Source organism: Symphodus melops (genome assembly GCF_947650265.1).
Source record: "Symphodus melops genome assembly, chromosome: 4".
Lineage (NCBI taxonomy): Eukaryota > Metazoa > Chordata > Actinopteri > Labriformes > Labridae > Symphodus > Symphodus melops.
In genome coordinates this window covers 5709214-5734121 of record NC_136694.1, presented here as the reverse complement: position 1 = coordinate 5734121, position 24908 = coordinate 5709214, and the positions used below count along the sequence as shown (strand labels likewise).

General features: G+C 41.8%; 1 protein-coding gene across 1 annotated transcript in view; it reads right to left on the bottom strand.

Moving 5' to 3' along the window:
• Positions 1-758: 758 nt before the first annotated feature.
• The window catches only part of klhdc8a (kelch domain containing 8A), a 35351-nt gene continuing 11201 nt past the window's right edge, over positions 759-24908 (bottom strand). The window contains exons 2-8 of the mRNA XM_079341206.1: positions 19465-19896; positions 18815-19025; positions 16124-16288; positions 15818-16036; positions 6685-6786; positions 6165-6313; positions 759-2490 (exon numbers count right to left, since the gene is read on the bottom strand). Coding sequence (XP_079197332.1) covers positions 2437-2490; positions 6165-6313; positions 6685-6786; positions 15818-16036; positions 16124-16288; positions 18815-19025; positions 19465-19629 — 1065 coding nt within the window. The 5' untranslated portion in view covers positions 19630-19896 and the 3' untranslated portion in view covers positions 759-2436. The remainder of the gene's footprint in view (positions 2491-6164; positions 6314-6684; positions 6787-15817; positions 16037-16123; positions 16289-18814; positions 19026-19464; positions 19897-24908) is intronic.

Sequence of the window (24908 nt, the reverse complement as noted above, 5' to 3'; positions counted from 1 at the left end):
TATTTCCTAGCAGAGGATATTATTATAAAGTTATCTAACACCCAGTAAAGAAAGAGCGGTTCATCTAACTGCCTCTAAGATTTACTGCCTAACAGCCGCTTTCGAAGATAATTAGGTTCCAGTTCAACCCTTAACTGAAACCCTCCTCAGCTCAGATGCTAGGTGTGTACGAGGTGTGAAGGTCTGTCTTTCCAGTAATGAGGGCACTTGAGGTTGCTTTAAAAAAACAAACTCACGAGCAAATTCATTTGTGGTTTTGCTCAGGATATGGTGCACTAAACGCACCAAAGCTGCATGTAACACTGAGTGCAGCAGCTTTATTAGATTAACATTATCCATCATTTGTTGTATGGTTATAGACTTACTTACAGATGACTTAATCATCTGGAATATATATAATAGTAATTATGTTATTTACTGTAGCACATAGGATGGGGATAAAGGAAACTCCCCATAAAGTTTTTTTATTTTCCAGGTTTGGCTCTTGATATATCAGAAGTTCTGTTTTGACCAATGCTCAGTCCTCAGACTGATGCATCACCTCAGTAAGTCCAGATTTCCTACGTTATACCTTTATGCTGTCAAGGCTTTAACATTGTGTCCTCATCTTCACTACAGAGTCGCTGTCCTTTTCAGACGTGGTGTAAAAGCCAAGGTGCACTGGACCTGTTAGTATATACTAAAGTGAGCCCCAACAGTATTATTAAAGGACTGCAAACTGTAATATCAATCAGTCAGCCATAAACACAATGACACACTCAAGTGACCACAGCTTTATTCAAATCAAGATAACCACATGCTTAATACCTGGGCTGAACATTTGTTGGCATACTGCTTTGTAATTTTGTTTGCACTGTGACCAGTACAATCACAACAATTTGAGTTGGCCGTTGCATCCTATCCAAAAGGAAACTTGTGCTGGTAGGCGTATATGATAGTGTAAGATAAGAGGAGTGAACTCATGTTCTCGTTTATAGTCATGGAAATGAACAAAAGCACAATTTTCATAGAAAAAGTAATGCATTATTTTTTTTCTGTCTTTTAAGTAAAACAAATGTATGCAAGAATCTAAAGTTCTAAATTTCAAGAACATGCATCAACATTGAAATCCTGTCAGTTTATCAGATGTCACTGAAGAAGAAAAAGAAGCTCTAAGAACTGCCAAATGAGTGAACACATGCCTGCTGTGGAATGATGTGTGATTGCTGCCATCTCGTGGCAACTAAGTGCAACACAAACAACAAATCCAAATTATTTCACTGGATCTGACTAATGATATCCTGAATGTACAGTATCAGGACATGACAGGACTTGAGGCAGATCAATGACTGACACTGTTGAAGGAATAAGTCAAATATTCGGAGGAAAAATTGTCAACAAAATATGATTTCACAGCTTGGTCACCTGGTGCACGACAGACGGAGCCAAACAGTGAAGACATTAGCAATCGATCGATCGACTATCTATGTCTGAAGAAAATACAAACAAACGAAAACCTGAGTGAGGTGTTATGAACTGATGATGATTATTACATGACGGCACGTGTTGCACAAATGAAAGAGTGAGAAAGTGTTGTATTGCTTGAAGAATAAAATGTGCTCATCATCATCAGAGTCAAACTGGATCCAAATGTTTGATTCCAAAAGCAGTCTGGCAATTACTTACACAAACAACCAGTTACCATTTATACACAATCTATTCATGTATGCATGAATCAAGTCCTGCCTAGCAGACCACAGATGTGCACTATGACACTGTACAAGAGTGATAGGACATCCTTCTCAGTGTCCTTTCTACTCAGAGTAATTGGAGGTTAAGTTGTCCCCCGATCAGTGTAAATCTCTTTAGTGCAATATCTGTTAACAGTACAGTTTCTCAAACTAACATAACCCAGCCTCCATGTGAGTCTGTTGTTGCTAAATGGTAATAAATAATACACAAATATTGCAGTCATTTTAAATTAATTAAAAATCTTATCACTAAATCTACATGTGCATTTTTTCAAGCAAGCTAAAAACAAACAAACAAATAAGTGAAGACATTAAACTGCACATAAATTGCATAAATGCAATAAGTGAAGTCATCAATATTCTCTGTCCACATGACAAAACATTTAGGCTACAAAAAAGTTATTTTCCATGTATGCACTACAACGTACAACGCAGAAGTGTCACCTAGCAAAAGTATCAAGAAACATATGTTGGTATAAAGAAAGAGCCAGCTCCTCCATTGTGCTTCTGGGAGCGTACGTGTGGCTCTCAGTGTCAGTAAAGGCCAGCAGGGGGCGGTGTTACATGTTCCATTACATCAGACAGCCAGGGACTCGGGCTCCATCGCTAAGTGTTGTCAAAGCTCCCTACATGTTGCACTACAGGCGGATTCAGGAAGGATTTGCAGAAGAATTTGTGGAATCACCGATGTGCTGCTTTCATGTGGCTACAGATACTCTTCTTCTTTGACGTACAGAATCTCATTGGCTGAGCTGGGGACCTGAGAGACAGGGAGAGAAATCAACAAAGTGTTTACCGTCAAAGAACACAGATACTGATGCAGCAGAACAACGATAAATGTTAGTGTTTGAGAAGAGGAGGTGTTTATTACTGCTTACATGTCTTGGCGCTGTTGTTTGTTTGTCAGCATCACACACACACACACACACACACACACACACACACACACACACACTCACACACACATACTAAAAAACGAAATACAAATGCGTGCCTAATTTTCATTCAACTTGATGGAAAGGTGAAGCATGGGCCAAAGAATTACTCATTAAAATTTGGACCAGAAGTGACTCACAAACGAGCAATTACTGTTGATCCAACTCACGAACAAGTCATGACAAAGAGCTGAAGGAGTATTCTGGTGTCTTAATAATAGTGTATCAGACTCACTAACAATTCATCCAGGCATTTCAAGTGCTTGCATTCATTTGCATATTGTGTAGACGTGATATCAGGAGCCATCAGAGCTGACGTGGTCCTGCTAAGAGTGTCCACCCTGTGTGTGGACAGAACTCATAAAAGACAAAAGACTTACTCAGGAGAGATAAGCTTGTCGTTTCCATAGAAGAGAAACTGACTAGCTGGACCTTTGAACTGGATGGTAAGCGGACTCCTGACAACTCAAAGCACTTTAACACTGCATGTCACATCTACTTATTACAACCTTGGGATTAATGCTGCCTTCCAGTTACATCAGAAGTGGGAGCTGGGAATGACGTCACACCCAATGGAGCGTGTTCCAGTTACAAGTCGGAAAAGCAACATGGACACCTTCAGAAGTACCTTTGTTTTGTTAGCTGAAACCAGACGATAACGAAACAATAAAAAAGAGCAAGCGGCCGTATTAAACACCGTAGTTACAGCTTGATGCACGTAACAGCCATGTTGGATTCTAACTCGGGCAACTCAATTTTCCGACTAGTTAATACAAATTCAGGGGCCGTTCCAGTTGACACTTCCGACTGGGAACTCGTAATTTCCCACTTCCCAGTTCAACTGGAACGCAGCACAAGTGTCTTGAGGACACATTGGACATGTGGCTGCAGGAGTTGGGGATTGAACCCCCAACCTTCCAGATGAGAAACGAATGACTCTTCAGCCTGAGACATAGCCAACATGGGTCATGATAAAAAGATGATAAAGCACCAAAAGATCTCTGGGTATTTAAAACAAGCTCATTTAATGCATCAAGACAAGTAACAATCTCAATGTGGGAACACTTCAGCCATCGTGTCACCGTCTGATAGATAATACAGCACATACACTGATTCTAATGATTCTGTGGTCCTGGGAAGCTGGCAGCCGATGTTTATCTTTTCCTTTATTTCTTGGTTCATATCATTCCTGAGCTGTTGAGTCTCAGCTCATCAGTAGAACAGAAGTTACACAGCGACTTCACTCTGGCTCACTTCAGTGTTCTGATCCCTAAAAAGATTTAAAGATTTAAAAAAGTCAAAAGTCCTCATGTGACCTTTGTCAGATCTTTCCTCAAAAGGAGAAGAAAACTACTTTTAAACGCCCGTTTGTTTATCATTCTGATGAATTTCTGGTAGTCAGGGAATCTCAGCACTGATTGGTTGGGCAGCACTCTAATACAGATTTCAGTTTAGACAGACAGTCGATGGGTGCGTGGATAATGTTCCACCTGCATACCTCAAAGGCCACTGAAACACAACAGCTCACTACAGCTCGGATTATAAATGTACAACAAACAGAAACCAGAAAACTTCCCACGCTGATAAATTCAGACACCTGTGTGCCAATCCTTCATTTGTCAGTAGAATCTGTAAATAGAGATCAGTTGCTTCCTGAACTCAGGGAAGTTGATGAATAATAAGAGGATTTAATTCAGAATCTAAAAGTTAACTCGTGAGAAAGCTCAAGATCAGGACCTGAAAAAAACAAACTGGCAACCAAAGTTACATCGCTTTCCACATCTTTCGCCTCGAGGATAGGCCGGAGCTGGCAGGATGAAATGTGGCTTCAGCTGGATTCAAACGTAAACCAGAGCCAGCCGGGTGGTGAAGAGAGTGGGAGGAATCTTTATACAGTCCCAAGACAGATAAGATATGAAATCTCCTGTTAAAAAGGCCAGGAAAGGTTCATGATTAGATTCTCAAACCACCCCAGCAGGTTACTTTTATTGTGAAAGTAAAGAGGTTTGAATAACTTGGTCAACTTTTCAAAACTGCTGACCAAAGAAGATGTTTTCAACCAAAAACTTTGGCTTATTTTTCTTCTTAAAGGTGTGGCACACCTGCGTTGTCAGAGTCAACCACGAGAGAATGTCCCTTTGCTTAATATCAGGACCAGCTGGCTCAGATACCCGTTACTCTATTGGCTCCTCCCTCACTGTAACCCAGCTGATCCATTCCCAGGGAGGCTGAGCTGTGACTCACCGAAGAGTGAGGCCAACCCTCCGATTCCCCGTCAAACATGGGAACCACTATCCCATCTGCCATTTAGAACCCCAGTGCCCGAGACAGACGGCTGAATGAATTCAATGTCTGGAGTAAATTGATCTATTTCCAAGAATACTTTGGTATCATATGTTGAATGTTAGGTTGGTTTTTATTGGTGACTGAGGGTGTGATCAGGTTGGAATCAGGTTTGCACCCTTCATGTTTCCTCAGCCTTGCCCACTTCCTCCTGCAGAGTCCTTGAGCAGCATCCTTTGCATGACCGTGTCGAGAGAAGCAGAAGATGGGTGGATGCTTCCATCTGCTGTTCAGTCAGAGATTTCCTCTCAGTGACTCCCATGTTCATGCACATTCATGCACTTCTCAAACCTCAAAACGAGGAGTCCAGCCCCTTTCCAGGTTTTAGACATGCTTAGCTTATAAAACAAGATCTCACTTTTAAACATTTTCTGTGGGAGATATTGTTTTTGCTGATCGAAATGAATGCTATTTATTCATAATAATCAATATACTACTATCACATCTACTTCTACTACTTCAACAATGGCCATCCCTGTGAATATTGGGTCAACAGGTTAGTGGATCCTCATGTTTCGTGTGGACTGTGCCGAACCTGATCACCAGACGTTCTCACAAAAGCTCTCCTTCCAGGTTGGGCTTTTAAAAGGGACTCCAGTGTCCGTGTGCTGCAGCTCCTTTCAGAGAGTCTTGGTGAGGTCAACAAACTCTCTCTCTCATGGGATTGCTTTTGGGAGACCCCACTTGGAGCTATTGTCTCTGACATCACAGCACCCTCGTACGCGACCCTCCGTCGTGTAAACTCACCGCGATTATTCTCGAGAAAAAGGAGCCGAATAAACTGGAGGTTCCTGCTGTCATTGTTCATGAGTGACAATGAGTGAGGGACGTTTTAAAAGAAGAGTTAGCATTGTACATGTAGACTAGTCAAATTTTAGCCGCAATTTTTTAACAGAACAGGTTTTAGTATTTCATGATACTGTTCATAACTAGAAAGTAAAGCCAACTTTAAAATCATTTTATGTGCAGCATGTCAGAAAGGACCTTTTCTAAACACAATCTCACAAAACAGCGTCGCTACAATACGTCAGTGAGCGGAGAGAACCCAACATTTGGGTGAGGGTCCCACTTTCTATACTCTCTGTACTCTCCAAACAGAAGTTTAGCTCGGAGTAGAGGTGTGTAAGAGTTTTGGTTAAATTCAGCACGAGTGTACCTGGTTGACTCCTCCCACCACCAGGAGGCGGTCTCTGATGATGATATAGGAGGTGGAGCATCGAGGAAAGTTCATGGGAGCCAACCTCTCCCACTTCTTCTTCTGTGGATGAAAGGCGTCCACCGTGTCCAGCGCTGAGGGCTCGTGACCTTAAAACAACACAAACAGTGTTCCTGTATCACGCCCTCATATTTACAGGCATGCAGAGCGTTGCACAGGAATATTTTACAGAAAACAACATTTCTCAGGTTTTGATTTTTCTTACAGATCTGCTGCCCTACAATTGCTAAGGCTAGCGTGACCATCAAAGGGAAGTCAATGTTATAAATAAAATCAATCCTTCTTCTCATGTTTATTTACTGCCTGATTTCTTTGTTGGAGGTGTTTGGTTATACATCCCAGAGTAGGTCTTTTTAAACCATTTGATTAAACTTGTATATTAATGAGTGCAGCAAAATTAATTGAAGGACAAAATAGATGCAGCAAACAAAAGGTTTGGTTTTGAATGTGATACTCTTACCCAGTCCTCCTGCTACGACCACTCGGCCCCGCAGGAAAGCTGCAGCGAAGTCGGCTCTGTTAGTTTTCATGGGCACCGTCTCCTCTGACTTCAACCATGTTCCTACAGAAATAAAGAAGAAGAAGAAGAAGAAGAAGAAGAAACAAGGTTGGAAGGGAGCAGATGTGAGTGCACAGACTAGAGATGTAGCTGAAGGTTAGTGGCACCGTTGTCTTTGTCTGGCTGGACACGATGTTGCTGAGCTTGTTTTAGGAGTGTGACCTGAACACACAGGTCCCCACAAACCACCTGAAGCCAGGACATGTACATTGTCTTTACACACACACACACACACACACACACACACACACACACACACACACACAGCAAGGACAGACTAAGGTTACACCACATCCAGACTACAAATAAAGATAGAGAGAGGACAGGAAAGTTGGTGTAAGGGTCGGACTATCACCAGGAAGAGAAAGCTTTAGTAGTAGCTTTTAAAGACTTTTTTTAATGAGTAGACAGGAGGTCTTTTCTTTCTAAAGTTTTGAATTTTGTTCAATATAAATAGATTCAACCCTAGTTTGCATTTAAAATGTGTAGCTAGATGTTAGTCTAAGTATTAGTTTCCCACTTTCAGAAGTGCAGCAAGAAGTGGAAAGACACGCGCTGATGAAACAAAAATCAGAATGGCATTTTAAAACTTGAAACATGGGAACAGCACATGTAGGAAAACTCCCATTCTGCGTCATTTTTTTGTGTTCCTTGTGATTCAGTGGAGACAGAGTTTGAAGTGTAGTTCTTCCACAAGACGACACGCTCCAGAAACTCCAAAGGTTTCCATGGTGATTTGAAACTGTCTGTGGATGTATTGTTAACGTTTTGTTCAGTGTCATTTCAAATATTCAGAGCCAAAATCTGAATCGCGAGTTCAAGTGTCATTCAGGATATGCCGACTGGATCTTGTCATTCGAACCAGTTCACATAAAAAAATTGCCAAACAATACGTTGCTGGTTTTACCAACAGTCCCACCAAACCTGTCGTCCGTGTTGATAATTATTCACAAATGAGCTCAAGTGAAGAGCAAGTATGAGTGGGGGAATCTGTTGTTTTGTTGCTGATATGTCATTATGTTGAGTAGTGGGTCGAGTCGTTCTTCCCTTTACCTGAAGGTTGGTGGTTGAATCCCCAGCTCCTGCAGCAACATGTATGATGTGTCCTTGGGCAAGACACTTAAAGCTAAATTGTTTCCACTGCTTGGTAAGCGGTGTATAAGTGTGCACTGTATGTCCACGCACGTTCCCTGAACAGTAATACTGTGAGTGCCAATATAAAAGCTCCACTACAGGGAGCTGAACCCAGACGCACAATGCAGCTATTAGCCCCTTCTATTCCCACAGTATCAAAAATGACATTTAAAAAAAATCTGTCGAGCCGCATGTGTGGAAGGTATGATAATTAAAATCTAATCTCCCTAATAACATGACAGTAAACACTGATAATGTGACAGTTTTCCACAGTCGACTGCTCACTAATAGCTGAGCAACTCCAAAGAAAAAAAGCCCCACATTTAAATCATACGATCATTTCTCTTCCCCCAGCGACTCTGCAGAAGTTTTTGTGTTATTTTAGGTTTTGAGCTAGTAAATCTTTTTTTTTTTTTTTTTTAAACTCAAAGCAGGGGGGCTCATGACAGCTGAAGAAAAATGACTTCATTAGAGAGGGAGAGGCTGAAACAAAGAACAAGAAAGGTCTAGCTTCTTTACAGTATCTATCTCACCTGCCTCTGTTTTGCTCAATCCTTCTTTTTCATACTGATTTCCCTGTTTTTCTTCTCTCTACTCTCTTCTTCATCTTCTTTCTTATTACTCTTTTTTCAATCCCTCTCTCTTTGTTCCATTTCCCACTGCCATTGCTTTCCCCATCTCTAACTCATTTATTCCCAGTGTTTTTCCTTAAACAAGAGGCAGAGACAACAAGGCTGAGGCAAACACGGAGAGGCAGACAGAATGAAAGAAAGATAAGTAGCCAGATGGTGAGCCTTCCTGGATGTTGCAGCAGTGTGTAATGAAGAGCTGTGTTTTCATTTCCAGCCTGTTTGAATTACACAGAAGAGGACAGAACAGAGATCACAGCTGGCTGTGCACCGACCAGAGAAAGAAATGTCCTGTCACATGTTTCACTCTGGTTGGAAACATACATCTGAGGAGCACTATAAATACATGGAAACATTTGGTAACCTTTTGTATGATATAGTTTTAAATAACCCCAGCTCCACTGTTTCTGCACGGCAATGTAATCACGTGACATTCAAGATATGCACACAGTCTGACATTTTGCATCCATTCCCATCATGTCATTCTAACCACATCTTTCGCATATTGCTTTGGATTTTCAGTTGATTTTAGCAGTGCCACAAAAAGTCCACATTTCTCATACAGCAGCTATAAACGATAACACGTTTGGACTTGAGCTTTGTACACCGCTTCTCTCGTCTCCAGTCTACTCAAAGTGCTTTCAGAGCGCAGGTCACACCAACACATTCACACACTGATGGCAGCGGTTGCTATGTAAAGTGACCATCCCATTCATACGCTGCAGAGCAGGAGGAGGAATGTGAGGTGAAGTGTCTTGCACAAGGACACGTCGCAGGAGCTGGGGGTCAAACCACCAACCTCCAGGGTGAGAGGTGATCGACTCCACAAACTGAGCCACAGCCGCCAAACACGTACACAACTGATCTTATTAAAAGACCAAATATGAGTGGTTCAACCTGTGATGTGATGGTGTGGATGTTTCCTTCATTTTGCTTTGTTAAGGACAAGAATGGCAATTTCAGCTTTTTTCTGGTTTAGACTAAAACATCTTAACTAATGGAATGAAGGCAAATGTGTAGGAACGTGTGATCCCTGAGAGTGTAGGGTGTTTCCAACACTTAACATTTGAGATTTAAGACCAAATGTCTTTAAAACTATTCCACCAATCAGTTTGTTTGCGTCATGCTCTCATACAAGAAACAAACGGATGGACATGCTATGGCTGGATTGCCAAGAGATTTGGAAAACCTGTTTATAAGTCTCTGATGCTGCATTATAAAAAAAGAAAAGCAAAACAAGACCGAAGTGTGGTGAGTGACCGTCTGGTGCCATGATCTAATCAGGACTGAAACATCGTCAGGTTCTTTGGTTTATGACCAAAAATCTGCAAGAATAATCGTTTTCCCATCAGCCCCAGCTGGATTGTTTGGTCTAATTAGCACATGAGCATGATAACAGTGTTTTGTTGAACATGGTAAACATTACACGTGCCAAGCACCAGCGTGTTCCCAATGGCACTGTGTGTATATTAGCATGCTGATAATAGCTCTTAGCTCGAGGCTGTGCCCAAAGCCTCAGAGAGATGCCAACATGGTTTCATTCTCCTCCTTTTATTTAAACATGCAAACAAGGAAAAGCAAAAGAGCACATTGAAAAATGAAACTGTCCTCCCTTTAAAGGAGACACGTAGAACGCGTCTCTCCTTCTGACTACTCAAACACGTTTACACTGCATGTCACACCTACACATTCAGGTTGTTGTGTAAAGTCACCAACAGAAGTAAATGATCTGATTCATACGCACACTTAGGGCCAACAACAAAGCCGACACATTGGACATGAGGCTGCAGGAGCTGGGAACGCCCAACCTTCTGATTGAGAGACGGCCGACACTACCAACTGAGCCACAATCAAGGCTATCACCAACTGTTTTTTTGCTTTAAATGTTGTTGTTTTTTTCACGAGTGTTTTTTGTTGATACATAAAAACAAAACAAAATTTAATCTGATGTTTTAACCTTTAAAGTTTCTCCCATATATACCTCCCAACCAGACACGGGGTTATGCTGCGATGACGTTCAGTTCTTTGAAAATCAAACACAAAGTGGGTGCAGGATGCTGAAACACTCTGAACAGTGCTTACAGTGTAACAGGCAGGATTTACCTCCTTAAATTACAGTTGTGTCTACACATCACACCAGGGACTTATTGTCCAATCTTCTGAGGCTTCCTTTGAGTTTCAACTGCAGACCTTTTTCTGATTTGCTTTGGAGGGATTACACAAGTCTTTGAGCCAAGACTGTCTTTGTAGGATGCAGAAAAAACAAAACAACACCAGCATGCATGATTCTCCTCTGGAGGGAGATGGAGGAGAAGAATAAAGAGAGAGAGAGAGAGAGAGAGAGAGAGAGAGAGAGAGAGAGAGAGAGAGAGAGAGAGAGAGAGAGAGAGAGAGAGAGAGAGAGAGAGAGAGAGAGAGAGAGAGAGAGATTCACTAAAGACTGGCCTTTGTAGTTTGACTGGGAGTCATTTGGTCCATAGCTCTTCTCTGTAATTGTCCATCCTGATTAAAATTAGAAATGGTGATTGGTTCTCAGCCTTTGATGGCTTGTCGGTCGGTCTGTAACGTGTGATATCTATGTGCACGTTGGTGACACACAAATCATCCCTTTCAACACAATGTGACCTTTATTTCAAGACATACATTATAAATGTATATCAGCAGACAGAATGTGCTCTATTGTCACTTCTGCTTGATTCTGTCCTCGTTGATGTTCTGTGGATCTCAGACAGGATATAAATCAAATAGAGACAACTTGAGGAGATGTATCTGTCTTTAGTTGGCCCCGGGTGTTGTTTTCATCTCACTGTCTTGGCTTTACATGCTTCAGAGACACTTCTCATATGAGTGATTTTAAAGGCACAGTTCACTTAACTGATATAAAACTCTTCGGCCTGGCTCAGTAAGTCCTGACACTAAGGAGTGACCGAGAACTAAATCGAGAACTAAACATTCTGGCACGTCACCTTAAACTTTCCGAACAATTCTTGGAAACAAATTGGTATGACGATGAACTATAACCACAGTGGCTGCATTTCTCCACCACAGCACCCCTGGGTGCGGTTTCCAGGGCACCTTAGAGCTGTGCGCGAACACAGATGGAGCAAACCGTGAGCCTAAATCAATCTCAATTAGGCGAGAGCAGCAGGTGGATCTGTGTCCACCGGGAAGGTAAGACTCTGTAGTCAGTGACTTCAGAGCTGTGTAACACTAAGAGCTGCACCATTACTAATCTGAACTCATTTATACATCAGTGTTTTACTGCCTCTTTTCTGCTTGATGTCATGTATGAGTATTTCTTTTGGATAGTTCTATTCAAATTTGATTGAATATTTTCTTTCTATTTTTCTTTTCAGCGACCATGTACACAAATGACATTAATCTCACAGAGAAAAGATGCTTTGGACCAGATTATAGCAGTTTGCTAAGGTCATTTCCATCTGCAGTCCTCAAGCAGGTCAACACCGACAATACAAGAAAACAGAAATTCACATCATATTACAGTACACAAATGCTAAGACTTCACATGAAGGCCTCATTTAAAATACTGTTTGCTTCTCTTTGGGAAGTTGTTAGGGCCCGACTGGAAGACTACATGTATGAGTGTATAATGGAGCCTGGCTCTGTTGAAGGTGGCCATGCTGTTTGGGTTGTGGTAGCCTACAAAGGCCATGTGGTATGAAGGCAGTGGCAGTAACAGTAATGAATTATAGCGATATTAACACGACAAGTGCGGAGCATGGAGGCCTGGAGAATCAGCTCACATTTAGATGGAAACAGCTGCACTGGTACCTAAATCCAATAATTCACTTTCACATTTGCTGAATAAATACGCATTGAATGGTGCGATATTACTATTGTGTCACCCTGAACCACCACAGGGAGACTTCCTTCATTCCTCGGTGGTAGATGATGTCATTTATCAGTGGAGTTAATCCATTGGGATGACGTTGCAATGGGGAGAAGTATTCTTCTCAGACAATTTATCTTTTAAGTAAGGGCAAAATTATTATTATTATTGTTATTTTCAACAAGTAGCAGTACTACAGTAAGTTTGCACCTAACAAGCTTTCTTAGCAACATCACTGCCGCTGTGATATGGTGAAGAAGGGATTGTAGGGACTGCTGAAAAAATAATCTACAACCAACACCATGAAGGAATTTAACCAGAGGAAACAGAATTTATTGTATATGTGGGTGAACTCATCCTTTATACAAAACCCAAAGACAGCATTTTTTTATTTAGTGACAATTTCTTTTTAAGACTCGACTCTTTGGGCTTTCAATCGGACTTTTTGCAGCTTGCCTCCAATACTGGTATCCACACCTAATAGGCGTGCATCTTAATAGTGCAATATGGAATGGAACTGTAATATAATCTCACTGTGTGACAGCAGATTGCAGGTCTGTGTGTTTGTGGAGAGATATTGCTGCGGATGGATAATAAAGCAATCTGTTTCAGGAATCTTGTAATTTAAAACGCTCCTCATTCCCCACCCACACCCCCTCCTTAGCTCATCTCCCATCTCATCTTCACCAAATTAGATCGGAGAAACGGGGTACGGCTGTCTCCCTCCCCCCCCATGTGTGTGCATCGGTATACGCGCATGAACGCTTGTGTTTGTGTGGCCGAAGTTGTTTTTCTCCCCTCTCTCTTCCTTTATCGCTCACACACAAGGCAAACTTTCTCCACATTATCATACATTAACATAATCACGTACATGTTCTCCTTTATTTGGCTCCCATTCAACCAATCTGGGAGCGTGACCGTATATACAGCTGTCTAAAATGAATTATTGACTTTTTCTTTCTCCCATTTCTCCCTCCGGCTGCTCGACAATTTGTTCACCTGTTACTCCGGGGTCTCTTTCAGACGGCCCAGAGGATAGGATAGAGGGATATGTCATTTCTCTATGTTGTGGGAAATGGTGTGTGCACAGAATCAAGACAGGGATAAGCTCAAACCATACATCATGGTGGGGTCAATGGTAATGAATGCTTTGCGTGACAGTTGAGTCAAAATGAAGATGGATACCGTCGCTGAAAATGAGATGCTGATACATTTACTTTTACATTATTTTGTATTTAAAGAATGCAAAATAATGGCTGCAAATATTTGATTCTGTTATAAAAAATCTCCTCAACCTCAACATGATGACTTATTTTTGGAGTGCAGAATGGATGGACAGCTCTTTCTTTCATTTAAAAACGAGCGGCAGCTGTGGCTCAGCAGGTAGAGCAGCTTGTCAATTAATCACAGGGTTGGTGTTTCAATCCCCAGCTCATACTGCTCATATGTCCAAGTGTCCTTGGCCAAAACACTGAACTCCAAATTGCTCCCAGTGGCCAAAGCGATGCCTCAATGTCTGAGTGTGCTGCCAAGGCCCAAATAAGAGGCAATAATAGTAAAAGATCTATAATGGCAGCATTTACCACTTTAAGTCATACGATTTTGATACTTCATAAAAGAATAAATAAAATGCAGTAGATATCTGAGGTGAGGGGAGAACGTTTTGAGTGGTCTGGGGGTGTTTCACCTGGTTAAGCCTAAACTCTTCACTCATTTTACTTTCAGCTTGAAGCTAGTGACGCATCCAGCTTGGCAAAACCATTAGACGACGTTCTAACTGGATTATTTTAACTAGATCAGGGCTTTAAATTCTGATGCGGCATCTGTGGAAGCTATAATTAATGGAGTAAGGCTCAAGGGTGGGGGAGTTGAAAACGTGCTAACTCTAAAGTTTATTAGAAGCAACATTTGAAGGTTCCATATTCTGCTTTTTCTGTTTTAAGATGCTCTTCAGTGTGTTTCCAGGTGTCTTGTGTATGATTAGACACATCTATGCGCACAAGTACAAAGTTAGGAAACGCAGCGTCTCCTACGTCCTCCTGTTAGCTGTACCAGTAGCTACATGTAACGCTCGGTCCCCCCCCAGTGTGATGTCACTGATCCAAGCCCATTGGGGGACCAAGCTCGTGCTGCACGCCCATGTGACATCCGTGCTAAGCGACTGACCAATCAGATCAGAGTAGACCCACGTGGGGACCCTGATTGTCGGGGATTCAGATCGTTGCAAACACAGGCCGATGAGAGACGCTGCATGGAGCGGCAGAACATGAAAACAGACACTTTTTTCAAAGATTATCAATCGTGAACGTACTTTAGTCGACACATAAATTAGATATATGAACACCAAAAAGGGCAGAATATGGGACCTTTAAAAAACAGTTTTTTACTCAGTTGGAGTTCTACTTATCAGTATTCCTGCAGAAGGTGTAAGTGTGGGAAGGAAGAGGGCATTTTGGAATGTATCAGAATATCGGAAAGATATTGGGATATCGATGAAAATATTTAACAAAATAAAATGAATGAAAGTGAACATTACCTCCATAAAAACACACAATGGTCTACAAAAACAGAGGACACGGAACAACAGTCTATCACTGTAGGGACAAAATACGTCTCTTTATCTGTACCTCTATGTGTTCCTATCTGTTTATTCTTACTATGAGACAGGAAATGTGGGGAGACGTAGTGAGGGATAACATGCACCAAAGAGCATCAGGACTGGCAATCAATCCTGTGATGTACTGTCTGCTCTACCAAAGCAGCGTTTAAATATTCTCTATAGTTCCTCGTATGTTTGTGTTATGAGAAAGGAGCGTTGTGTGTTTTCCAGGTTTTACATTCATTTCATACAACACTACAGTATATCTCAGAATTGTCCTCATGGGTTAGCTTCATATCTGGCTCAAACCTCCACTTGGCCTCATGGGATCTGATTAGAATATTAACTCCAAAAGTTAAAAGGTCAAAGTCATTGTGATCGCTCAAACTCATTTCAGGCTTATGAGTTAAGAATTAACATGCTAATTTGGAAGAAGTTTCACACAATTGTCTAATAGGACAAAATTAGAAACTCATGACATTTCTACCAAAACTGTCAAAGGTCAACTTCAACTTGAATCATAATGTCTTGGATAATTAAATATTTCTGATATCTCAGGAGAGCCGTGAGGAAAAATCTTTAACTTTGGCAAAAACAGACATTGGTGGTCAAACATGGACTGATTAGATTTTGGTGGTCAAAGGTCATGTTGGCCAAATCATAATGATCATGTTCTCTAAGGAATTCTTTGTAGTAAAATAAATATTTTCATCTGGGAGATAAGGTAATTTGTAATCAAAAATTTGTAATCCAAAACTGCTCAATCAAATAAGCCTAAAAATTATAAAAAAAAGAAAAGAAAAGAAAAAGGTGTCTGCATACCTTGGTTGGTGTCAAAAATGTTGACGTTCTTTGTGAACTTGGAACTCTGGTGTCCTCCTCCTTGCCTCAGTCCTCCAAGCAGACACAACCTTCCATTTGGGTCCCATATGACGCCCCCATACGAGCGTTTACAAGGCATTGTGGGTAGTGCAGTCCAAGAACGCGTCTCTGCATCGTACACCTCAAAGGCCTTCACGGGTCTCTTACACTGACGACCACCTAAAGGGTTGTTAGTGTAAGAAGTGTAACTGTACACAAAGTAAAACTTGTTGTTCCAGAAAGATGCACGCTGCTCTGTTATAATACCTGCCACGTAGAGCTTGTTGGCCAGCAGATGTATGTTGGCATCATAGCGAGGAGTCGGCATGGGAGGAAGAAGCGCCCACACGTCCTTTCGAAGGTCATACTGCTGCAGGATGTTGCGAGGGAGCAGGTCAGCACCCATTCCCCCCACAGCCAGTGCACGGCCATCTGTGAACACAGACACAGGCAAACACACACACACACACACACACACACACACACAAACACAGAGCATGTTTAATATTCCAAAGACAACAAAAGTCCAAAGTTCTTTTTAATATTCGATTAATCTAATTTATTCTAATAAAAGTTTGAGGGGGGTTTTATTGGCATGGCTGATGACATCATCAGTCGCCTCGGCTTGGCTGTGTTGTTGAATGAGAAGCTTGTGACGAGGCAGGAGACTGTGATAGACAAGTGAAGGACAGTGAGTACAGCAGCAGAATATGAAATGCACGAGTCCGTGTCTGGCACCTTGGCATGACGCCTCTTGCATGAGAATGGAAGTGGGTGGAAGTGTTTACTAAAGGGAAAAACAGTCTTTACTGTAAGAAGAGAGATTAAAAAAGAGAGCTTCAGGGAAATCTGCATTTTCACTGCACTTTTCTCCTTAAACTGCAAAATACATACTTAGTCATACCTCAATGCAGAATACAAAACAGGAAAAAAGTTTTTCAAATACTTTGTAACCATTTAGAAAAAGCCCATTACCTCCTTATTTATTACCTCATTTCTGGGAAATAAAGATTGTAAAAATGTCAATAAAAATCACATCATTAAGTCAATCTGATGACTGGCTATCCATTAGGAAATACCATACTTGTTTTAATTTGGCCCTATGGATCATTTTTGTCAGACCATTTGTTCTTTTCCAGCTCGTGAGGATGTGTCTGGAGGTTCACCTGCAGGCGAGGGACTGGGGATTGAGGATTGGTCAGGGAGATGGAGAGGGCAGGATGATGAAACCTATACAAGACCAATAAGTCTGTGGGTACAAAGCATCTGTCTGTGTTCCAGCGGACACTGACGGATGACACACACACCTCCAGAGCTGGAGAGACGCTCCCTGAAAATATTGTTTATTGATAAAGACTGCTGGCCTGATCCTAGAAAGTGAGAATATATCTGAGTGTCAGAGCCAAAATGATATCAAATGAGAAGAGTCATTACGGGCTTCTAAGTCAAAAAAATCAAAGTGGATTGAACTTTTGCTTAACATGCAAAGCAAACTTTTCTGAACTTGACTCTGGAGAGCATTTACTGGGATCATGTTCTCTACATTAAAACAGGAACAAACAGAAACTATAACTCATTAATACTTTGCATGTTTTCTTTGGTTTTGTTCTTATTTGAGAAGATATCCTTTATAAATCCCACAAGGGGAGATTACTTATCGAGACACAGGATAGTATAGATCTCACTAATGAAGCTCTAGTGTAAGTTCAGTAATTCATGATCAGGTCTCTTTCATTCTCCCTTTCTTTTTCTTGCACACACACTTATGTTGTCTTTGGGTGAATCAGCTGTCCTGTCAGCGGAGCTCATCTAACCAATGGCACGGCGTTCCTCCCTCATTTCTAACCTCATCATCGTTCTGCTCCCCTTTTACCTATGATTCTTTATCATAGGTATCCTTTATGCTGTTTTTTTGTGTGCCTCGAATAAGTAATATTTGGAAAGATAAATAAAGTATTTACTGTTGCACTTCCAAAAAAAGTTGGGGACACACAAAACCTGCAAGATGGCTGCAATAGTCTGTTTACTACATGTTAGGAAACAAAAACAGTGTTGACAACAGTACTGTAAATGATGTTAAGAATAGTGCAAATTTTGCAATGACGGTAGGAAATCTCTGTAAGGAGGCCCCATCTGTCGGCACTGAATACAGGTTGGAGGACGCTGGTTGGCTGGTTAAGAATGTGTTGAAGAGATCAAACATGTGAAGAGTAGAACTTACACTCGACTAGGTGAAGTACTTCAGGCTCATAGCAAACTAAATAAAACCTGTAGACGTACTGAACCACAGAGCAGTACAATGTCCTTGAAATGATTTTTATTCAAACACATGCTTCACATTTTGTGTGTCAGAACTTGATCATTTCCTGACCATGTTTTTATCCGGAGCCTGAGGACACTCATTTAAATTCATGCATTTCTTCCTCCTGTTTCAGACGCTCTCTGTCCTGACCGCTTTCCCTCTGGGAAGATTTTCTTCTCTCACCTTGTTTGTGTCTGATGCATTTGACGAGCCCCAGAGTACAGAGTCTGTGTTCTCTCTCTCAGTCACTGTGTCGTTGTCTCTATGGTGCTTTATGTCTATTGTTATCGATCTGGATTTTCTGGTTGTAGTTGCTTCCTGGTTTTGCGTTTGCCTTCACTCGTTCTTTTTACTTTTTCAACTAACAAACATGTTTTAACACAGCAAGTTTTCTTTTTTCCTCTTTTGTGAATATCAAGCCTGCCCTTTTTCTCTGCAAGCACATTTATCACATTATTCATGCAAACTTGCTGAATGACATAATACATTTGTTACCACGTGCATAAAACATAATCAATACATTTCATGTTTGGGCCTGATATTTTTCTGAATTAGAAATTGGAACTGTTAAAATGGAAAATGTGTCGTTTGTGCTGTGTATTTTCTGCGGAACTAACACAACATATTTTTATTGTTATTAATGTTATTTTCCATACCCTTCACAGTGATGGATATGCCCATCAAGGCCTCCCGCAGAGCGCTCCTCTTCCTCCATCGTCCCTCCTCTGTGTTGTACATCTCCACAACCTTCAGGGGGATCTGGTCCTGTCCCACTCCTCCCACCACCAGGATTTGTTTTCCCAGCACTGCTACAGCTGCCCCTGCCCGAGGGGTGGGCATGGGGGGCAAGCTTATCCAGCGGTCCCCCTGCAAACACGGACAAGCAGCAGCATTCAGGTAAAAAAGATAGAGATCAACTCAATGAGAGACGGGTCAGCCGCCAAAATCTCTGGTCAGGTTTTGAAGCAACATTTTTTTTTCTCTCTCGTAAAAAAAACCAAAAAAACAAAAACTGTTTAGGTTATACTTTATGATATTCATTCTCTTGTGTTGTACTCATTTGCAAATACAGCAGAACAGATATTTTTGTGAGGTTACATGTACAAATCATAACTTGAAAACTATGGTGACAAATAAAGTTTTTTAATGAAATTGAACTTGCATATTTGTGCAGCTAGTTTTAAACGTTTGCTTTCTATTTCAGCAATATTTAATGTCTCTGACTTCACAGCTTACAGTACTGTCTGTTCAGTCTTCGGGAATAAATGAGATATCAGACAGTGTCCATGTTGAATTAGTTTGGTACCTCAGGGGAGTAGAGCTCCACAGTGGGACAGGGTCTCCCTGTAGCATCACAGCCCCCCAGCATGTACATCTGTCCCCCCACCTCAGACAGAGTGTGGTAGACGCGGCCGCTGGGCAGTCGTGCGAGGCTCTGCCAGTGAAACTCTTGGGCTGAAGGAACCGCCATGGCCCCAAAACCCCAGAGGAGATTCACCGAGGCAGAAAGGCAGGATGGAGCAGGAGGAGGGCCAGAGGAAAGAGCACTCCTGGAGGTGAATTTATCAGGAGGAGCTGAGAAGATAGAGGTCGAGGAGAGATGGGGAACCAGAGTCAGGGCCCCAGGGTGAGGGGGAGGATTTTTATTGGAGCTGTGAAGCGGTGGGGCTGTTGGAACAGTTAAAGGCCAGACTGAAGTCTCTTCTCCTGGGAATGGTCAGCTGCCCCACACAAGGCCCTGAAGAAGATGTGAAAAAAAATTGGCTGTAGCAGTGCAATACACAGCAGAGCAGAGTGTGAAATAGGCCATACATTTTTAAAAGCTTCGACAAAAAGCAGTGTGTGCTTTTTCTGATGAGTTATGGGAGTGGATATTAACAGTAGCCTTCAACACGAAAACACACACAGCAAAGACTGGCATGTTTGAAAACTTCGCTCCAGCAGAAGTCTAAACTTTACTCGAGGACTTCAAACCTCCCTTTACCCTTTACTGCACTTGATTAAGAAGATTTCAGATGTCAGGATTTCTTTTCCTCGGTTTTGTCCATTGGTTGTCTTTAGGTGTTGGACTTCCTCAATAAACAAATCAAGAGAGAGCTCACTTTTCACTATGGGGAGAGTAAAGGGGTTGTTTTTTTTTTTCTGACATATGATAGGCTAAAAAAAATAATTGGTTGAAAAATAATAATTGGATGATTCAGGAATGAACAGAAGCATGGGGTTCAGCTAATTACGGTCCAACATACGAGACCTGTAAAATGTCAGGAAGTTATCACTCCTTCACCAATCCATTCATAGATTTCACCTGACATCACCACTTAAACCCAACCGATTAACGGGACAGCCAATCAAATCAGCCAACATACTATCGGTATTGGCTAATATTCATAAATGTGTGCAGACATTACTTGATGAGTTCAACATTCAAACGGCATTACTTTTGAGCATCGTTGAATGAAACTAGCCGCTCTCTTATTGGCTGAATGTGCAATATGGATTAAAACCAATGACGCACCTTCATGCGCAGTTACCTTCCAGTGGAGTGACCATCTTGTCTTGATTTAACGCAAGTGTTTGATCCCTGCATTTGAGTGATAAACAAAATAAATGTGTATATCTGTTTTTCTCTACAGATCAAAGAGATATCAGATAATTTATCAGAGTCAGATGTTTTTACGAGGATAACCACGGACTGAACTCTAAAATCTCCCATGAAGTCTTGGTGTCATTCACTCTGTGACTGATAAATATACACTCCAGGAAGTCATGTCAATAAAGTAACGTAAACGACTGCAAGCTTTTGTTTAGTCAGTCCTAAACCCTGTCCCCGCTGAGCTACTCCGGCCCCCTGTTGAGACCATCCTAGTTGCCCCTCAGAGGTCCGGCCTGTTCCTGGTCCCCCGTCTGCTCCTGAACCTTCTGGCTGCCCTCCGGATCTCTTCTGTCTGCCTTCTGTCTGTCATCACAAACTGTTCTAGGCTCATGACCTTCCTCCAGGCCGTCCACATGAAGGTCCCTTCAATCCCTCTGCCTGCACCCCTGTACTCTGCCTTCTGAGACAGAGGACGCCATGCGACGGAGCAGTGTCAGCTACACAGCGGTACTTTGTCAACAAACTGTTGTCATGGAGACAGGACGGACCTGCAGCGCTTCGTGCTCACTCTCCTGAGCGCAGATAAACAGGAAGTGAGTTCTGTCCGTGGTCACTAAACTCTGGTGACGTATAGCTCGGCGTTTTTGCGGGGGACTACTCTGATTGGTGAAAGTTGTGAGGAAAAAGTTGTTCAAATTTGCAGAAAAGTTGCGGTGATTGGACAAAATTGCAAGGTCGCCCAGAATTCACAGGGAATTGGTTGAATTTGCGTGAATTGTTGCGATTGCAACATCGTGACTTCCTGGAGGGACTGCCCTGTCTTACATAAAAAAGTTGATAAACAGAAACAGAAATACTGGTATATTCAAAATCCAACAAGACAAATTGTTGTGCCGGTCATGACATGGCCACAGATTACAATTTCCATTTTCCTCAACACTACATCCCTCTGCCTGTGTGTTTCTGTGAATCAAAACACTCCTCTCCCGCGCTCAGATGTGAAGCAGACATAGTCCAGGAGAAGTGAACTGACGGGTAGTCTCACATGTTTAAGTTTCCTTCATTGAGATGTCAGATTTCTCCTGTGTCATCCCAGAGGAGCTTTTCTTTTTCCTGTGTGTAACCCACTTCTGCTGCCTCTGCTCACTTTCAAGCCAGGAGAGAGGGAGGAAGTCTGTCACCCATGTAGGAGGATGCATCCAAAATAAACCCACGATGCACTGCAAGCCTAACAGTCTGCAACTCCTCAAATGCATCTTGTGTACGACGTGTCAATGAGGCCATGGACGCAAGGTTTCAGTCGAAATAAAACCTTTGCGGAATTACAGAGCTGTGATTTAACGTAGCATCTCAGCAAGTTGTATTTTAAAGCCCCCCCCCCCCCTTTTGATTTTACTACAACACTTTATCTACCTGCCGCACCTTTGATCGTCTCGCAGACGGAGGGATAAAGGACATAGGGAAAAGATAAAGAGACAGCTGCCCTTAAATCTCCCCCATTTTAATCTGCAGCTAGGTTACCATAGCAACAGTTAGGCTTTTCCAAAGAGGCACACCTTTTTTCTCTCCATTTTTTTTCACATGACTGCTTATCGCTTGGTTTGCTGTTAATAACACCAATGAAAAAGATAAAAAAAAAACCCAAATAAAAGAGGTTGCTCTCCTATAGGTTGACCCTGGCAGGCGTCTGCTGCCTAACGAGGCAGCGTCGTTCTCTCCCAGCTTGACTAACAGAGTGCATTAATTGCAATCTGTAACCGATTTGGTTCGCCACGTCGTTTTTTTTAATTAACTGCTTGAGCAGCTTGAGATCAACAGTAAGCCCACCAACATCATCTGAAGTCATTTACAATCAACGTGCCTCCAAGTTGAAACTTTTAATTAGATGGCAAGCTCGCGCTCCCTCGGCTCCTCCTGTGCAGGAAGCGTCTCTAAACGTAAAGCCATTATAAGCTTCACTCATTAAATAAAACATAATGAAATACATGTTAATCTCATAATATCGTGTCTCATGATTGATTAGCATCGTATCAACCTTCCATTCAAGTTTGAATGACAATAAACATCAGTGATGATAAACAGGTTGTGGTAGGAGAGGAGGAAGGGGATCTCAGCTGTCGGCTGGGAGGCAGCGACGTGTGCGTGTGAACGGTGAGATTGCAAAAGCTTACCTGGAGCCAAGGCACAAATTCAGCCAGGGACAACATTTAAATTCAACACATTAGAATATGACTAAAGTGGATCCAGCATGTGAGTTAATCCATGATGAATCAGACCTGGAAGGAAGGAATCAAACATCACTCCTCCTCAGGAAGAAAAACTCCCATCATCCAATCAGATTCAATCTAGTCTTATTAATTCACTCCTCTATTTTGCAGATGTATATTCAATGACTCTTTTTTCAGATAAATCTTTGGTGGGTAAATCCAGTTTGATGACTTCAAAATAAAGAACCAGAGAAGAAAAATGTTTGTTGACTTTCCATTTAAAACTCTACAAACACGCCAACACACACATAATGGATTTTATTTATTATTAATCGGCAACAACTAATCAGTACCAAATCACCTTTTTGTTTCATTCGCTCTAAGAGAAGGGGAAGCCCGAATATTTTCTAAATCTGAACCTTCGAACCTTTGTGGTGTTATGGAGAACTACTTTCAGATACAAATTCATTGTCTCTTGGATTTTGCACTTCCAGGAGAGCTGTGGTAAACTATGTGTCTAAATAATGCAACATTACACCATCACAGAAAAAACTCTAGGCCCTGTTACAGATCCTTCTGTTTGGGCTCCTCCCTTCATCCAGTATTTTCACTGCATCCTCCTCACACTAGAGCTCTGTGTACTTAGTGAAGGGTAAATGGGTGTAAGGTGTGTTGAATGAATGAGGAGAACATTGTGAAACAGACCTGGGGATCATCTTAGATTTATTTAGCCGTGGTCAAATAACATAACTACTTCACAGACAGAAGCTCAAACATGCTTGACCAAGACTTCACAATGATTGGCAACATGCTTGATGACCAGAACCTTACAGGTACTGACATGCTGACCAGGACTCTGCAGTCACTGGCCCAGTATTCCTCTTCACAGTGTTCCTTATATTCTGCTAGAAAGACAGCCTACAAATACTTGACTATGTGTGTACTTCACCAAGAAAATATAACTCTGCTGCTACTGTGATGAGATCTTTTACACACGTGTACCACAGCTTCACAAACCTAAAAGAATTATTCTCATGAGGTTGACACAATTAAAAGATACATCCACAAATGTATCAAGATGATGCAATCCATAAAAGAACTATTAATGGACCTGAGCTTGTATAGCCCTCTTCTAGTCTTCTGACTACTTGAAGCACTTTGACTTGCAGGTGACACCCACACCTTCACACACTGATGGTAGAGGTTGCTATGGGACCGTCAGAAGTAACTAATCACATTCACTTACATGCATATGCCGCCACAAAAGCAATTCAGTTAAGGGTTAAGTGTCTTCAAAAGGACACATCGGACGTCAATCTGCAGGAGCTGGGGGTCGAACCTTCAAGTTGAGAGACGGCCGACTCGACCAACTGATCCACAGCTGCCCCCTTATATCAAACATTTGGTTATATAAAACCTCTGTGGATCAACACGAGTTTCACATGTCCTGTCACATCCTGTTTATTTGACCTCTCCTCAGTAACGATGGCCAACAAGGTTTTTTGTCCTCTACAATAGAGCTGCAGCGTCACGCCCGCTCATGTCTTCACACCAAATCAAAGGAGATCTAATGGAGTAATGCGTACACGTTTCTGACACGAGAGACCTTGTGCAGAATCACTTCATTAATATTTGAACTCATCACCCGGAGTTAGAAAATGTAACAGGAAGGCCACACTGGATGCTGGTGGCACAGTGGTTAGTGCTCGCGTCCCCGTATATGGAGGTAAGGCTGAACGATTTTAGGAAAAGATTGAATTGCAACTTTTCTGGCAGAAATTGCGATTTTGATTTTTATCATGATTTTGTTCAAATCAAGCTTGTGCAATGTTCTCAATGTACAGTAACGTTTACAACATGACAGGAAATTACATCAAACCAGTTAAAACTTTAAGTGCCAGAACTCTAAATTAATACAATTAAAACTAAAGTTAAGAATTGATTTCAGTT